General features: G+C 37.7%; 1 protein-coding gene across 8 annotated transcripts in view; it reads right to left on the reverse strand.

The window, feature by feature from the left end:
• Positions 1–61: 61 nt before the first annotated feature.
• The window catches only part of AKAP9 (A-kinase anchoring protein 9), a 117,121-nt gene continuing 98,644 nt past the window's right edge, over positions 62–18,538 (reverse strand). For all 8 annotated transcript variants that reach the window (XM_033088684.1, XM_033088688.1, XM_033088687.1 and 5 more), the window contains 13 exons: positions 17,611–17,755; positions 13,794–14,013; positions 12,904–13,054; positions 11,111–11,782; positions 10,536–10,744; positions 10,116–10,221; positions 8,532–8,714; positions 7,353–7,553; positions 6,786–7,018; positions 3,828–3,913; positions 2,471–2,600; positions 1,762–1,901; positions 62–598 (listed from right to left, as the gene is read on the reverse strand). In XM_033088684.1, the coding sequence (XP_032944575.1) occupies positions 564–598; positions 1,762–1,901; positions 2,471–2,600; positions 3,828–3,913; positions 6,786–7,018; positions 7,353–7,553; positions 8,532–8,714; positions 10,116–10,221; positions 10,536–10,744; positions 11,111–11,782; positions 12,904–13,054; positions 13,794–14,013; positions 17,611–17,755 (2,511 nt within the window). In that variant the 3' untranslated portion in view covers positions 62–563. The remainder of the gene's footprint in view (positions 599–1,761; positions 1,902–2,470; positions 2,601–3,827; positions 3,914–6,785; positions 7,019–7,352; positions 7,554–8,531; positions 8,715–10,115; positions 10,222–10,535; positions 10,745–11,110; positions 11,783–12,903; positions 13,055–13,793; positions 14,014–17,610; positions 17,756–18,538) is intronic.

The following is an 18,538-nucleotide window of genomic DNA, read 5'->3' on the forward strand; positions in this document are numbered from 1 at the left end:
GAACTATGCACCAAGAACTATGGCTCGGTTAAAATGAAGAGGGTTCAAATACAGTATGGTTAAAATGGTGAACTCATTTTTATTTCAGTACTTGACAAAATACCCCATAAAATTCAAAACTTCTACCATTATACAAAAATAGGTCTCTACAAGTGATATCTGTCGTCATCACCAGTAGCAAATATATTAGGCAGAAACATGTAACTTCAGTAGCCTTTTAAGAAAAGTGCAGGACACCTCAGCTACACATTCAGCAGTGTCATAATGCGCAAAAGTTTAATCTTTTCACCCATTTGATAAATACACAAGGTTTATAATTTAACCATTTAAATTAGCATTCCACAAATATACATGTAATTAAATGATTATTGTGCATGAATACATACACAGTGCCTCTATGTACAAATTCCAGTTTGTTTTTATGTGCTGGCAAGGGATTTGTATACAATCATAAGCTGTGTTTGTACTGGTCCCATATCCACAATACAAAAGCACAAAAGAACCATTGATTTACAAAAGGGAATTTGCTTAAAATTACTTTGATTCCTGATGTTTCAAAAAGATTATCTTCTCATGCCAGCATGAAAATGAGTTGAACCTATGAGAGAGAAAAAGTCTATTTAAATGATTTCAAATCAGACTGCCAGCTATACCAGACGAATGAGTTTATGAAGGGCAGACGATTACTATTATACTCCATTTTCAAAAAATGCTTTTTACTTTTGTAAAAAAAAGTCTTATTCATACTTGAACTAATTTGTAAAAGAGATTTTGAATACATATTTACAAGTGTCGGTGGCTGGCTCTATAGCAAGGTGAGTGAGACTAATGTTTAAGGCTCTTTAAAGTGCCCTGCAGGTTGAAAGTTCTGTACCTCCTGCCTCTTGCAAAATCACGTGGTTTCATAATCTGGGTCTTGTGAAATCTGGATGCTCAAAACACAATATAAACCAATCCGAAGTCCAGCTATCATAACAAAGTTTCCTATGACAGTACGTTGGCTGCGTTAGGTAACTGCTTGTATGAAAAGATAAACCACTAACTTAAAATAACCCGCTATTAGCCCTATCTAGTTTGTGGGAATAGTTCTAAAAAAGGGTCTGTAAAGAAAGTATAAACAAAATGTAAATAAAAGTTGACTTAGAACACATTCAAGTGATCTAAAACCTGAATCAGGAGTGAACTGAAGGAACACAGGGAAAAGAGGTTTTCCCACCATAAACAGGGAATCCATTTCTATTAAGTATGAAATTTGTGTTTTGAGCAGATTCCATCATGGTGGTGCTCATGGTTTTGAGCAGAGAAAAATGAAAGGTCATTTTTGTCAAGTCTTTTGAATGGATGGGTTTCCTGAACGACACATAATAGCACATGGTGCTAACAGGAACAATGACGGCATTAAGTGCTAACGTACTTGCTTCTTTCTCTGATCTCCCACCCCTTCCTTACTTTGCATGCATTATTTAGGAAAACATGTTACTTAGGGACATGTTCTCCAGCCGCTTCGGCGAGCCTCAGAGGACTTTGGTGCCCACTGTGCATTTTCTCTAATCTGCTGAATGAAGACAGCAGGAATCTTTTTGGGGGGAACAGGATCTGGAGTGACAGATATATCATGTCCTGACTTAAATTCCTAAGTGTAAGGTGGAAACGGATGCACTGAACTGTAAGATTTGATTATGCTAATGAGGACAAGAAGTTCCAAAAGAGAAGGGAGAGCAGTGGGTGCACGCAGCACGAACACGGTGAGGCTGAGCGTACCTGACTGTACAGTTCCCAGGCGTCTCTGCAGGGCCTCTAGCCGAGTGATGTAGTCTGTTAGGGCTCTGTCAGGATCGTAATGCTGAAGCTGAGAACATGCTAAGGAACCAGGATTTAAATCAGCTGGAGGGCCTGGATACCTATGAGGTCAAAAATATAAACATAAATCCAAATGACCCAGAAATAAGGCAAGTAACTTAGCAACCAGCCTCCGCTGCCCGCAAAAGGGAGACCACTTGCGTGTACACTGCTTGATCTACAGACCCCATACTTCTGAGTCCGCGTTGTATAAAGGAAAAACCTTCTCAAGAAATTCAAAGCAGCAGCTACTAAGTCATCATAAGAATGTCCAGGACAATGCCTAGCAGAGGTCCTCAGTAAATGCTGTATATTTATAAATATATCTTGTCATGTTGACTTTCCAGTTGTTTTCATAATGTCCAGAGACTATCACTCTTGGTCAATACTTTCCCCCATGTCTAACCCACAGCACATCCTAAACAATCAGCTCTGTTTCTTACATCCTTCGAAACTAGTTACAAATTCAAAAGCCTTTTCTCATTCTGAGCCTTAAATTAGTTAAATCAGGCATAACTGAAGATACATCTAGCTATTTCAATGCAAAGAAGTCAAAGCCCTTTCTTACTTTCTTACTTTGTTGAATATTAATATATTTAACTACTCTAGGCAGCTTTTCTCAAATTCTTACCTATTTTGAAATGGTAAAGGAGACCTAGGATAGTCCAGATCTGACCGTGAGCGGTACGTAGTGTGCCTTGGTTCTCCATACATCTCCAGGACACCAGAAGAATGATAAAACAAGTCAGTCTTTTCAGCACCTACAGTAATCCAAAACATAGCTTGTTAAAAACAAATAACAAGCTCTTGAAAGATTTCTACAAAACAGATAAGGACTCAAAGGACTACTATACTGTATTACACTACATAATCTCCTATTTATAGTGATTTTCAATAATTTTGACTACAGGGGAAGAACAACAGTAGAACTGTTATTTTGTTTACCTTTCAAAATGAGTATTTCTGCTAATCGAGCTACACCTCAAAGAAAATAAACTATTTAAGTGAAGAATTTTCTTTTAAAAACAATTAGTTACATAACTAGAGGTGAAGTGAAGGCACAGTGCCTGAGCGTGTCCATGGTTTTGGGGAAAAGATGGGGTAGATAAAAAAAAAAAAAAAAAAAAAATCAGACTAATGTAATCTAGCCATTCTAGTGACTTTTATTAGAAAATACTTGAAATCAAGATATACTAACTTTCAACACAGAACTCATTATGCTACAGATTTCAGCTGTTTCAGTGTAAGGATTCTCATTTTAAAACACTTTGCTTACAGTGCCAAATACATTTCCTCTTTCTCGGCTGCTCACGCTCAGCTACTGGTAGAACATGTAAAGGTGGTTTAACAGCAATGCGTAGCAGTCATGCTCTGTGTCTGTCCACAGCTTGACATCCTTATGCCTGAAATGTTAAAGCCCTAAGCTTTGTTTCTGCTTCTAGGTGTAGACAGAAGGAATTTTAACTGTTAACCATTTTAACCATTATTATACAACCTATTGGTGAACTCAGAAACCTGTGTGAATATTGCTAAATTGAGAAAACTTCAAAGCATAACTCTTTCACCTGACTGAGAACAACAATCCCATCGTGAACCAGAGCCTTAAAAGCAGTTGTAAGGAGAGTGGGTTCTGGAGCCCTACTGCCAGGGTTGAACCGGCCCTGCCACTTCCTATTGGGTAATCTGGGGCAATGACAAATGCCTTCCATGACGCACTTTTTCACCTGTAAAGTGAGAATAGTCACTGTACTTGTATCACAGAATTGGGAGAATATATAATATACGAAAAAAGCAGGGCGTAGTGCAGATCAAATCTCCAGAAAAATCAGCTATTACTCTTTAAAATAGCAAGGTCCCCAGCTTTGTTAGTTATGGGGGCTCTGTCTTTGGGCAACATGGGTTCCAGAACACATTATTTGGAAGTTATCACACATGCAGTAATTTTTAGACAATCATAAACATAAGAACAAATTCCATTCTGACTTTACCTGGATTCAATCCAAAGCCATCCCTGTTAATATTGATAGAACCAGAACTTGTGACCCGATGCCACCGTCGAACCAAAAATTTCATTCTAAAAAAGATCCCAAGAAAATATTTATGGCACATCTATAATGTAGAGAGTAGATACTTCCCACAAAAATCAAGTCCTACATTGACATACGAACATAGAACAAATATAACATCACATGATTAATCTAAAGTCTGTAAATGTTCCTTGGCTTGTGGAAAAGTTAACTGGTACAGAAGAAGAGGCTTTCCCTAGAGGCATCAGAGGTGTCTTGTGTTGCCAACATCAGGCTCTGGCTTTAGGGGCACACGGGGCACAAAGGGTTGGAGAGCAAAAGGAGAGAAAAGTAGATGAGCCAAGAAAGGGCGAGAAGTACTGGAAAAAGAAAAGAATAGAGTAGGGAAGCTGAGGTGGAAAGAGAATAAGAAGACCCTTAAATTGACAGTAAGAGCGAGCTGGGAAAGCGGAAAGGAGTGAGGCTGTGTAATCAGTGATGAAAACAATGTTAGCTCCAAAAAGATCAGGGTGCTGGGGTCACACACCAGCTGTAGCAAGTTGCTGCCGGCCTTGTACTGACTCAAGGAGCTTTTGGGGCATCAATTTGATTTCATAACTCCCATCAGCTTCAAGGCTGGGTCGAAATACAATGAACATAAGAGGAAAAGAAAGTGAGAAACTTAGAGTGAAATCCTTCAGAGGCAAGTGGCTTTATGCAAACTTCCCAAATTCTTCCAATCAAAATTAATGGTGGTTCCAGTCAAGAGGGCAGATAGATATATGCAACTCTATGTTTACTGCAGTATTATTTACAATAGCCAAAATACGGAAGAAACCTAAGTGTCCTTCAATAGATGACTGGATAAAGAAGATGTGGTACATATACACAAAGACATATTACTAGGCCGTAAAAAATGAAATCTTACTATTTATAAGAACATGGATGAACCTGGAAGGTATTATGCTAAGTGAAATAAGTCAGATTGAGAAAGACAAATACCGTATGATCTCACTTACATATGGAATCTAAAGAATGAAATAAACGTACAAACAAAACAGAAACAGACTTACTGATGGAGGGAAAAAGCTAAGCTGATGGTTGCTAGATGGGAGGGGGGTTGGGGAAATGGGTGAAAAAGGTGAAGGAATTAAGAAATAAAAATTGGGGGGGCGGCCGGATGGTTCAGTTGGTTAGAACACGAGCTGTCAACAACAGGGTTGCCAGTTCAATTCCCACATGGGATGGTGGGCTGTGCCCCCTGCAACTAAAGATTGAAAACAGCGACTGGACTTGGAGCTGAGGTGCGCCCTCCACAACTAGATTGAAGGACAACGACTTGGAGCTGATGGACCCTGGAGAAACACACTGTTCCCCAATAAAAATCTTAAAAAAAAAGAAAAAGAAAAATTGGTAGTTATTGCAGAGTCATGGGGATTTAAAGTAAAGCACAGGGAATATAGTCAGTAATATGCTAATAACTATGTTATCATGCCAGGTGGATACTAGTCAGGGAAATCACTTTATAAATCATACAAATGTCTAACCACTATGCTGTACATCTGAAACTAATAAAAAATAATATTGAATGTCAACTGTAATTGAAAAATTAAAAAAGGGAGAGGGGGAAGGTGAAGGAATAAGAGGTTCAAATTTCTAGGTATAAAACAAGTCACGGGGATGTAATGTACAGCATGGGGAATATAGTCAATAATATTGTGATAGCGTGGTACAGTGTCAGATGGTTGCTGGACTTCATCATGGTGATCACTTCTTTAGGTATATAAATGGTGAATAACTGTGGTGTACACTTGAAACTAATATTGCGTGTTAGCTGTATTTTAACAAAAATCTTTAAAAAATACAAAACTGATGGATAATTCCTGTGACCTCTCATTTAGTGTCTTCTAATTTATGGGCATGTTGGTCTTCTCCACTAGGAAGTGAGCTGCCTTTAGGGATTTAGGTAGGGATTATGTCTTTTTTTTTTAATCAATGCATCTTAACCCTGCACTTAATCCTGTACAAGGTATACAAGGTGATGATGATGAAGGGAATGAAAGATGGAAGGAGGAACTGGAACCACATGACTACAATGTGGGATAGTAGAGGCAGGGATAGTATAAGACCACCAGTAAGGTAAAACGTGAGCTTCCTTTAGCGAGCCAATGTGGATGAGTCTGGGGAGCGCCGGCTAGTTGTCCCAGCTCTATCTCTACTGGCTTTGCAACCTCACTCTGCCTCAGTTTCCTCATCTGTGAAATGACATTCTGGACTAGTATGTGATCTCAGACAGCTTCTAGTTAAAAAATTCTGCGTCATATTTTTCAAAGAAAAACTGGTAAAGTAATAAAGGTAAAACCCATTGAAGGTGACCCGATAGGAAGAACTTTATAAACCAAATTTCTCTGAGACTGGATGGCTCCTACAGAAATGAAAGGGAAGGGAAGTATGGAGAAGCCTAGGTATCTGGGTATATACCACCCAAGTCGGGGACTGCAGGAGGCCAGGTCTACAAGACAGTTTGAGTCCTGACTCCATTTCAACCAGATACAGAAAGAGTACCAGTGTTTCGAGGTTGGAACTACTAGAGAAAAAGTGACAAAAGCACTAGCAGAGTCCAATGCCCTAAAGGCTCATCTCTGGCCTAAATCAGAGGCCAGGGCTTTCTGTAGTGGGGCCCCAAGAGTGAGTTATTTTAGGAAGGAAGAAAATGAATGTATATCAGCTTAAGTAATTTTTCAAAAACATTTTTTTCCTCTTATCTCTTTTACTTATATGTCTGAGCTAGTTCAAGGGTTTATCCAGGTTTAGGAAAAAAAAAAAAAGACAATCAGATTGGATGTTCCAGCCACGAGTCACCAGCTGCCTGCAGCTGAGAAGACCCTTTTCATAGGGTCTCCACAGGACAACATAAAGTAACCCTTTCAAGTTCTTTACCTTGAAATTGCCATAGACACTCTGACAGCCGACCGAAACCTGGTGAAGCCCCTCGGACGGTTGGTGATCACCTCGAGGTCCGTGAAGGCTGGGTGCCCCCCCATCCGGGCAAGCAGAGCAAGGGTGGCATCTTCACATTCCTGGAAGCCACCCAGTAACAGCAGCAGGTATTTCTTCTGATAAATGAGAGCTTTCCGAAAACTTTCTGCCCTCAGGTATTTACCATAAATTCTCTATGTTTAAAGAAAAACATAAAGACATTGTTAAGAAGTCACTCAAATTGTTCTCTAGGGGAAGATAACCTAGATTTTATCTGTAAAAAAGTAGTAATAGTAGAACATCAGGTACTCGTTATCACTGTTTTCTACTTTTTCAGCAAAGTTCAAAGTAACGATAATTAACCTTAACCTTACTCTGCTGCCTCTTTTTAGTCAATGGAATCTGGATCCTACCCGCAGAGTTACGCTTTTTGTTTATTTTGGATTTTAAGTTAGTGAGAGACGGAAGCAGGCAAAAGCAAAGGGCCCGCTTCCTTTGGCACACGTTTCCATGAAAGAGGCCTCCTACCTTTATAGCAGCATGGCCAGCGTCCGGGCTCAGATTCTGAAGTAAAGCTTCATTTCTTAGTTCAGCCTTCAGTTTGTACACTTCAGCTTCTGCCCTCTTCAAGGACTTTTGGAGAGACAACTTTTCTCTGTTCCACACTTCTTTTTCAGAAGCAATGATGGCTTCAATGTTGATGCCACCACCAAACGAAAACCTAGAAGACTGTAAAGACCAGAGCCTACTTAATTGATTTTTAAGAACAAGTCCCTCAAGAAACAATGTGACTTAAACATATTAAAGGTATACCTATGGGGGATACAGAAGTCTCAGCTTTCCGGCCTCAGATAGAGAAAAGTCCAAAGTCGATCTCATTAAAGAACATACACTAACTTTAGGTATATGGTCCTTTGCTGAGCAGATTAACTTTACAACTAAAAATCCCTGTGAAAGCCTGGTCCTAAAGAAGGTGTTTAGATTTAGCAGAGCTTTGAAGTGAAAAAGTCTAGGGAAATAACAGATGGACCATTTGGGTCCAAATGTTGAGCCTGGGCCTGAAACAGTGCACTGGAGAAGTGGGGAAAAAACCACCTGGCATGTCCGCTGGAAAGTGGATCCCTACAGAAGCTGTGTGGTTGTGTGATTGTGTATTTGACTGCACAGTTGTTTTACAGGTCTTCCGTATCTTTATACTGGGCGATTCCAGAAGCTACCCATTTATTTTGTAGTTTTTAAATGTAAAAATTTTAAAATAAATTCCCATAGTTTATTAGACTGAAATATGTAATTTAATGGCATCTTTTACTTGAGTTATGAACACAATAACTAATAATAGATAACTGATAAGAACAGTCCAAATTCAAATCTGAACATTTCTTTAACGTGTCTGCTGTTAGTCGATAGGTAGCAAAATATCTGGCTTGGGAGATCAGTTGATTTTGGTTTGACTACTGACTTCAGTTTTCTCGTGTGCAAGGCTGGGTGTGGATTAGAGATTCCGGATGCATATAACACAGAATCTGGCACAGAGAAGGCTCCCAATAAATAATAGCAATTATTGGCAGCCCTATACATTTTCCAATGACCCTACCAAGAATCAGATACTTAATATTTTTACATTCTCAGGGTTAAAAATTGAAACTAAATAGCAGAAATTATAACTCTGCATTACTTCTAATGTGGCCATGCTAAAAATACACGTACATAATCTCTGCCGGTTCCTGTCTGTCGATCCCACCGGATCTGCTCTTCCAGCTTCATAACCAGGTTTCTTAAACCATTCTTTTCTTCTGTCAGTTGGCTGATATGTCCTGTCAGCTCAGCATTTTGTCTCAGTAGTCTTTCAGTCAGTGAGCCGTAAGAAGTGCTTGGGGACACTAAGCTAGGCTGGAAAGACAAAACGGCATAAGATCGCGTAAGCACAACATGAGTAATACATATAAAAAGGTGAACAGGCACTGAGAACAACTTCATAAAGAAGCAGTGCTTATGTTGAGCCTTAAATAATAAGTAGGACGTTACTGGCAGGAAAGAAGAGAGGGATGGTGTATTCAGCACAAGAAACAGCATGCGTAAAGGCACAAAGGCTGGATCAGAGTGGGTTGCTTTTAGGGAGCTACAAGTTGCTTGGCAAGGCTTTATGGGTAACAGACCTAAATGCAGGCAGTGGAGAGCCATGAAAGACTTTAGGCAGGAGAATGCCACAAAGTTTATGTGTTAGAAAGCATCCTTTGGTAGCAGTGTGCAAAGTAGAGTGAATTAGCAAAGACAGATCCTGGAGTGAGGCCGACACAATGGAAGTTACTGCAACAGTCTACGTGAGAAATGCAGAAGGCCTGAACGAAGGCAATGACTAAGGGCACAGGGGCAGATATTTCGGAGGTGGAAGGCCCAGGACTCAGTGACTGCTTGGGTGCGCAAGTAACAGAGAGGAAAGGTGGTCTATGGAGACTCGGCTTTCTAAAGTGGGAGAGAGCATGACCAGATATGTCGGTTTGGGGCAGGAAGGAGAAAGGAAGATAATGCCCAGTTTGGAACGTGGATGTGAGGTTCCTAAGGGTCACTCTGGGGTATATTTTCCCAAAGAAAGATGTCTAGTAACTAACTGAAAATATAAACCTGGACCACAAGACAAAGGTCTGGACTAGAACCACAGTCCACTTTCTAAGGGTGAGATTTTCATCAGGTTTGTTCACTGTATCCCCAGAACCCAGGATAGTACCTGGCATATGGTAGGTGCCCGATCTAAGGATCTTTCAATAAATAAGTCTATTGAGAACTCAGGCTATAGAAATGAATGCTAACTATAGCTTTCATGGCCATAGAGAAAAAAATGGATGAAGAGAGGAGGTAGAAAAACTCATGAAGGTGACTGATGAGATAATGAAAGAAATGAGAATACTGACACAAAAATAAAGTAAGTAAGGATTTTTAAGACAGAATAGGTCAAAAGTGTCAAATGCTAGAAAGAAGACCAGAAAGACGGGCTGAAAAGATTCATCAGATTGGACAGGTAGTGAAGAGTATAGTAGCCAGACTATTCTTTCAAGACACTTGGTTATCATAAATCAATAGGGGGTCAGTGTAATTGTTCAATAATGGTAATGAAAGGTAATTTCCCCTCAAGCTTTCACTGTCTTCTATTGGGAGAAGGCAAACATTACTATTAATATTTAACATAAATGAAAAAAGTAAAACTCTAAAAGCATGGTGCCAGTTTCAAATGACTCATATAGTTTCCATTAAATCTTTGCTCTTGATAATTTACAGTGTTTAAAAAAGTCTTACCTCTTTGCCTGGCTGGCCAGTTAATTTTTGTAGTTGTAAAATAATTCCATCAATATTTTCCTGAACCTGAATGAAATCTTCATCATCTGCTGTTTCAAACTGTAATCTTCAAAAACAGACAAAAAAATCAAAACAAATCTCAATTAGTGGTGATGACTGGCACAAACATCATGGATCAGGCAACTCAGCTCACCTATCACTCCTCTCTTACATTAAGTGTTTTCTCTCCCTGGGTCAAGGTTTTAAGATATTTGTTGTCAGGTGTTATGCGTTTTGTTAAAGAATATCACTTCCTAATGTAAACAGGCATTAACTTTAAAATTTTCGATTCCCCGCCCTCGGTGAGCTATTAGTGAGGGACCGATTCCATACAGCTTGTCTACGAATGCCTTTTCCAGGGGTCAGGCACAAAGGGCTAACCTATTGGAGGCTTTCCGGGCGAGATGCTGTAGTTTTGAAGCCATACGTTGAAACCTTTGTTGGATCATTTCTAATTCGTGATTATAGCCAGTTCTTCCTCCATTCATTTCAATCCCTTTCGGATAGCTTGCCTCCTTTGTTTCTCCTTCTATTTTCTGTTGAAGAATCCAATTTCTAGTTCGATCATTGGTTAAACTCCATGTGACTGGCTAGAAATTTGGGAGAGAAAATGAGAAATAGTAAGAAATGAATAGTATATCACATTCTTAAGGGAACACAATCATAAGTCCTCACTTAATGTTGATAGGTTCTGTAACTTTTAGCAAAACGACGTGTAAAGAAACCAGTTTTACCACATGCTAATTGATATAAACAGGAGTTAAGTTCCTACTGCGTCTCATTAATGTTATAACAAAGTCGAATGAAAACGCGTTCTTTGAGGACCTGCTGTATTGCTTATACTCCAAATAAACTTCTATAGATTTCATTTTTAATAGATTTGTACATAGCTATTTAAATAATTTAATCCAACGTCAAAAATTGTGAAAGTATTTTAAAATAAAGCTGCAATTTACCTCATTAAGATTCTGGTACAGCATTCTTCGGCCTTCTCGTTTTTCCTCTCGTTCTAGCTCTTGCTTCTGGAATTCCTGCATAATTCCTTGCAGCCGCTTTCCTTCCAGGTCTAGCTTATACACTTGCCGCCTCTTCTCCTCCAGCTGGCGCTGAAGTTCTTCCACTTTGCACTGGAGCTCGTGCATTTTCTTCTGTCCTTCGCTGTTGGCCTCTTGTTCCGTCTGCAACGTCTTCCTGTGAACCTGCCTGTCCTTTTCCATCTGCTGTCTTGTTTGCAAAGAATCCAGTTTATACTTCTCAGTCTCACTTAACAATTCTACTATGCGACCGTGTTTCTCCTCTAACTGTTTCTGGAGCTCTCTGAGGAGGTCCTCAGAGGGCAAGGGGGGCCGAGGCTGCCCACTGTCGTCACTGCGCTGCTGCAGCTGGGCGCGCAGTTCCCGCTCCCGATCCAGGGAGCTACTCATTTCCCTAATTCGAACTTTCTCCGATTCAAGAAGTACTTGAAGCTCTAAGTTTCGACCTCGTTCTTCTGATAACTGGGCATCGTGTAGCACTCTTTGTGATTCTATTTCCTGCTGTGATTCATTTAGTAGTTGTTTCTGTTGTTCCAAAAGTTGATTTAGCTGAATATTCCTTTGTTTCTGACCCTCAAGTGAAAATTTCAGGTCCTTGTAGGAAAAAGTTGAAATTAAGAATGCATTAATATTAACAATACTTTATAAATATACAATTGTGCCTTTATTAATACTAAGTTGATGGTATTTGGTAACAGAACTGATTATTGTTTATTAAATTTTCAGTGGTTAGAGCACTATTATTTGGACAGCCAGGTCATTTTAATCAAAGAATATAAACAAAAGATAGCTAAGCTAAGTAATACTTTCTTTTGAAACATCAGCCATCATATCTGGTTAAGGATTATGAAGCAAGATACATTTCTTCTAGGAACAATAGCCATTAAAAATACAAGTATTTCTGATATAATGTGATACAAGTTACCGATAAACTTTAGGTTTTCCAACATCACATAGTAAAAATAATAGGGCTTATAGGGAAAGCAGGGTTAGGGACAAACTACTCAAAACTTATGCAAATTTGTAATGATTAAAAAACAGAAATCAGTACCTAAGGAGATAACAAGTCCTTGCCAGGCAAAGAGCTCGCTATACCTGGAGGCTACCATGGTGGACATTAAAACAACAACAAACCTCAAAAGCAGCAGGGCAGAAATGCTGGCTACATAGTTTCTAGTACAGAGCTAGCGAGTCCTAGGATCACGTGGATAGAAGAGCATGGGCCAGTGGGCTATGGTGAAACGGGGGCCTGAGTGTGGTCCAGCCTGCCATGAGCTGACAGCTGTGCCTCTCTGGGACAGAGTCCAGAGTGAAAGGACTCAGAGCAGCGGGGACCCCTGCTGCCAGAAAAGTATCACTGATCCCCTTCCCTAGGATGAAACAGGAACCCAAACTACTTCTGTATTAAGCGGACACCATTGCCGTATTTATCAAATTATATATGCACTAATTCAAATTCTCAAAACACATGTTGTAGCAGAACGGTCTGTATGCATCCTTGGATATGATAAAGGAAAAAAAAACATCACTATTAGCATTTCCTGATAAAACAGTTCAGGTAACATTTATAATAGCAGTCAACACATAGCTAACAACTTATTGTACCTCATAAAGAGTCTAAGGTTGACATTTAAGAAAGAGAAAGGTCTCCAAACTCTCTGTCCTCTATCGTTTTGGGATTTTCCACAGATATTTAATGACAGAGATAACAATACCTCAAGTTCTTCTTTATCCTGCTCTTCACTGCGAACCAGTTTGGCTTTCTCTTTCTCCAAAGCCCACTGGAGCTCTCTGGATTTTTTCTGTTCACTTGCTAATGAGTCATTAAGCAAATGTACTTCATCTGTTTTATTTTTAACTTCCAACCTAAATCAGAGAGGCAAATTAACTCTCATAAAACGACTTTGACGACTATATAGTGAGAAAGAAAGATAGAGAGTACAGCTCCCACTAAGAAGTGGAGGCATATTATAAACTAGCTAATAGGAAAATACAAACCATGTAAAGATAAAGATTTTTGACTGGTTCATTTCAAGTGAACTGTTTCTAGCAGTACAACTATTTACCATTAAAAACAATTTACTGTTACAAAATAGTGTTAATAAAAAATGTCCTTTGTCTTTTATTAAACATAGGCATTAACATGTGTTTGTGTGTGTGTGAAAATAATGTTCAAAATAAAGACTGTACTTGTAATGAATACTTAGCAAGCAGAATATCTCAGTATTTACACTCACAAATTTATTCTTTTTACAAGCATTATCTTTTAAAGCATTTTGCATATATGAGCTAATTGAACCATGAATTATATTGAAATCATAAATGTCATTTCAAATTACTTGGTAGTAAAATAAAGGTCAAACTTATATGTTTTATACAAGTCTCAAATAGAACTGAAGCCATAGTAGAGAATATGCCAATATCACAAATTTATCATTTGGAATGTTTCCTTTCCACTGTTAGTTCTTCCTATAAATAACAAAGTTTCATGCTATTTAAACATCATGCATAATGTTATGTTTTCGTAACATCTGCCCAGTGTCCGTGACAAAATTATTCCAATTTCTTCACTAATACAGGTGCATAATAAAGAAGCTTGGCATACCTGAATGCCTCCAATTCTTTGAGGTGCTTATGCTGTGCCTTAAGTGTTGTTTCCAGTTCCAGTCTGGTTTGTGCAAGTTCACTCTTCAGTTCAGCAACCACCATTTTCTCAGAACTCAACTGTTCCTGCAGTTCTGCTGCCCGGTCTTTCACACTGCTGAGCTCCACTTGCATCTCTAGCACCTGAGACTGCTTGTGCTGTGTGTTATATTCCAAGAGCTCTAAATGGAAGATTATTCATATTTCAAGTATGATTTAGCAACTCTTATTTTTATAAATACTTTGTTGATAAGAACTGATTTGTAATTGAGGAAATTACTACAAAGCGAATGTGAAAAGATCTCACTCCCAAAAGTCAGCAATTCATATACATGTGCATTTTATGCATATTTTCCTCACAGTGCTAATGGTCAAGATTTCAGAACTATAAATATATAAGCATGATAAAAGTTTAACAGAATACATGAATGGATACAAGACTTGAAATGAATAAAAATACTTCAGGTGTTCACACAACAGAAATCTGTATTTGTTCATTCAAAACTTCTGTAGTTCACACTAAAAAATTCCAATAGTTCTGACAGCCACACAAGCACTTGTAGGAGTTACCCGTGTAACTGTGACCACAATCACCAGCACTGCTTGTGTGTTTTGTTCAGCCCTCCGTCGCAGAGTACCTAGGAACTTTATTATAAGAGAAGTAGGAAATCCAAACCCCAATTTGGATCACGGTCTTTTTTAAAAAAAACCCAAAATAACACAAAACCACCAAACCCTGCTATAAGTCTATCTATTACAATGAAAACAAACTGAAATATTAATTCACTATGTACAATAATTTTTTTTAGTTACAAAATATGCATCAGGATACCCGTTGTGAAAAATATAAACTTATACACATATGCACATTGAAAAGGTCTAGAGACATACTTACCTGAGTATTAACAGTCATTATTTTATTAGGTTTGTGCAAAAGTAATTGCGGTTTAAAAGGTTAAAAATAATTGCAAAAACCGCAATTACTTTTGCACCAACCTAGTAGGATTTAGGAGACTCTAGGTGCGGTATCTACTCCATTCTTTTGTTTCTCTCTTCTACCATAAATGTATTTTTAACTTAAAAATTTTATCAGAGTTCATCACTTCATATTACAGTTCATATTACTGATGTTAGGAGACAGAAATAATATTGGCTTTAGAAGATAATCATGTTAATTTAGGCTTTTAAAACTATTCCTTAGGGAGTAGAGGCTAAGGATTTACATGTATAAATATGTATCTATGTGATATTAATTAAGCTTTCAGTGGGGTTTAACTTAAGTAAAATATACTAACCAATTTTCTGAAAACAATTAATTCTATCTAAATATAAGTGATATATTTGTGATGTCATTATACCTGTTTTCTCTGAAATATTTTAAGATATTTTAAATCTTCAGCTTTCCAATGACAAATGTTAAGACTATGGTGTAACTTTCAAAATCTGCAAAAGGCAGGAGTTTCTACCATTTTATTAAACAAATCCGAAGACAAAGAGATGCGTCTTCACTAGATATGATGAAACTTCTATTTTACTTTAATCTCTAAAGATTTCTATTTGCAACTCAATTTAAATTAACAGACCCCTATCAAAAGTGGGGGGAAAGATATGAACAAGCACTTCACAAAACAGAAATCCAGCCGACCAATAATCATCACAAACTACTTCAGTAACGAGAGAAATGTAAATTAAAACCACAATAACAATCCACTGCTCACTCACCAGACTGGCAATAAAGGTCTGACAATACCAACTGTTGGCAAAGATGTGAAGCAACAGAACTCTCGTACACTGCTAGTAAGTGTACAAATTGATGTGACCACTTTGGGAAAAGTTTGGCATTATCTAAATTTGAAGATATGTACTCTATTACCCAGCAATTCCACTTCTGGGTATGTACCCAGAAAACTCATGCACATATACATCAGAAACACTGGCACGTATGTATCAGAAACACTGAATACCAATGTACAGAAGAATGTCATAGAGAAGTGCAAGCAAGACACAAATATATACAGTGTGATAAAGTTCAAAAGCAGGAAAAACTGTAAACTTATATCGGTTAGAAATATGTTAAGCAGAGGGTAAAACAACAACAAAAAAATCAGGATAATGGCTATCTAGGTTAAAAGAGGAGCATGTGTTTGGGAAGGGGGCTTCTGGGATACCTGACTGGGTGATGTTTCCACAGATACTAATTTAATAATTTGCTATACTGTACAGTTTTGCATTTTGCACTTTTTTGTATGTATGTTATAGTTCACAATAAAAAAAGGATTAAAAAGAAATAATTACTTTCATTGTGGATTTTTCTTTTAAATTATCCTTATAAAGAGCTTCAAAAAAAGAAAGATAATAAACTTAATGGGCAAACAACCTGGTCAAGGCAATGTTTGTTCATCATAAGTTAAATATATCTGTTTCTATGTAAGAAAATTGCAGTCTCTTTGATTCAAGTATTTTGTAAGAGTTACTGTCATTCTCTCTCCACACATAGCTAGCAGAAGTTGTTTTCAAACTTGACAGGAAATAAAAGGAAAGTCCACTGATATTCTAAAGCATGTCCTGACCAGTCTGTGTGACACACAGCATTTTTTCTTTGCAGTAACTGAGCAGTAACCCGTTCACCTTACAACCACTACTTCTCCCAATTTCAAGAACTACTGCTTTTGTTTATGATGATGGAGAAATAAGCTTAGATGGCACAGCAAGACTTAATGTCAGCTATTTTATTTCTATTCCCAAAGCTATGTAGGAGTTTGTATCTGGTGAGAAAACCCTAAATATTTTTCAACTCTAAAAAAAACCAAAACACTGAATTTTTGTATGTGGAAGGCTATCTTAAGATATACTCAGATTTTTGACCACTCAGGTGGTCACTGCTCCTAGCCCCCATGTTGTTCAAGGGTCAACTGTGTGTATGTATTTAAATATATACACAAAGTCTGACAATTAAGTTTGTGAACTTGTTGCAATGATGTTGCTAACCTTTTTTGAAATCAGAAGGATTATTCATTATGAATTTGTATCACCTGGACAAACAGTTAACCAATTTTACTGTTTTTGGAAGTGTGAAATAGCTGCATGAAAAAGTTAAACGATCTGAACTTTTTGCCGACAGTTCATGGCTCTTGCCTCACGACAATGTACCAGCTCACAGGACATTGTCTGTGAGGGAGTTTTTAGCCAGAAATAACTAACTGTATTGGAACACTCTCCCTACTACTTGATCTGGTCCCCAATGACTTCTTTCTTTACCGGAAGATAAAGGAAATATTGAAAGGAAGACATTTTGATGACATTCAGAATATCAAGGGTAATACAACGACAGCTCTGATGGCCATTCCAGAAAAAGAGTTCCAGAATTGCTTTCAAGGATGGACTAGGTGCTGGCACTGGTGCATGGCTTCCCAAGGGGAGTAATGCTAAGGTGACTGTAGTGATATTCAGCAGTGAGGTATGGAGCACTTTTTCTAGGATTAGTTCAGGAAGTTACTTGTCTGACCTCATACATATATATATATGTAATGTATTTAAATACACACACATATACAATACATAAAAACATTATGTATACATACATACACATATATATGTTTAAAACCAATTGGACAACCCTTTAATCCCTAGAATAATTCATGTAAATTACCTCTCTGATAGGAGAATGAGAACAAAATGTGACTAAGAAGAAATGTGTTTTAATTGAACAATAAAAAGGGAGATGAAGTGAAATACTGTCACCTATTTGTGCCACCATATGACCCTGTTATACAGCATACCTTGGCTTGGCTGATCATTCTCTTGTTCTCTTTTCAGTGTCATTTTTCTACCATTCATTTGAGCATGCAGTGCTTGAATTTCAGATAACAAACTCCTTCTATCTGCTTTCTGGAGGCATTCCATAGCTGCCTGATATTCAATACCCTGTAACAATGCAAAGTAAAAAAAAATTAAGTGAAGAAGTTATAAAGACAAGAAAATTAATAACCACAAAGTCTAAGGAAGAATGAATGGAACACACATGCTAAAATGTATAAAGAAATTATTCATTTTCTCTTCCTGCTCATTAGGATTTACTTTCTCGTTATTAATCTTTACATTTATTTTGAAATTCTTCAAACACACAAGAAAACATGATGTATAATACAATAAACACCCATGTACTTAGCCTAGGAAAAAGCACCTATACAACTAAAATCCCCTGTGTACAATTCCCTGAACACATCCTCCTCTGCACCACCTGCTCAAGAAATAACCAAATTCTATGTCTGGCATTATTTTCATACTCTCTGTATACTATTATATACATACGCATATCCTAAACAAAATACAATACAGTTTTGCGTGTTTTAAAACTTTACGTAAATGGCATCATATTGTGTTCATCTTGGTGTAATTTGCCTTTTTTACTTAAAGTGTTAGTGAACCATCAAGGCTGACACATGTAGACTTACTTTACACTAATTTTCATTATTATGTAGTATTCCACACTACAAATAATATAGGACATTTTGAGCATCTTTTCATATAATGATTAGATACTCTTTATTGTCTTCCATGTGAGCACATATTTGTATTATTTGTTCGTTTTTCCATTGGTTGTATTAATCTCATTGGATACTTGGTCAGTAGTTTTCTTGTGATGTCTTTGGTTTTGAAACTCATAGAATGGGTTCAGAAGTGTTCCCTTTTCTTTCTTTGGATGAA

Source organism: Rhinolophus ferrumequinum, chromosome 20, assembly GCF_004115265.2.
Source record: "Rhinolophus ferrumequinum isolate MPI-CBG mRhiFer1 chromosome 20, mRhiFer1_v1.p, whole genome shotgun sequence".
NCBI lineage: Eukaryota > Metazoa > Chordata > Mammalia > Chiroptera > Rhinolophidae > Rhinolophus > Rhinolophus ferrumequinum.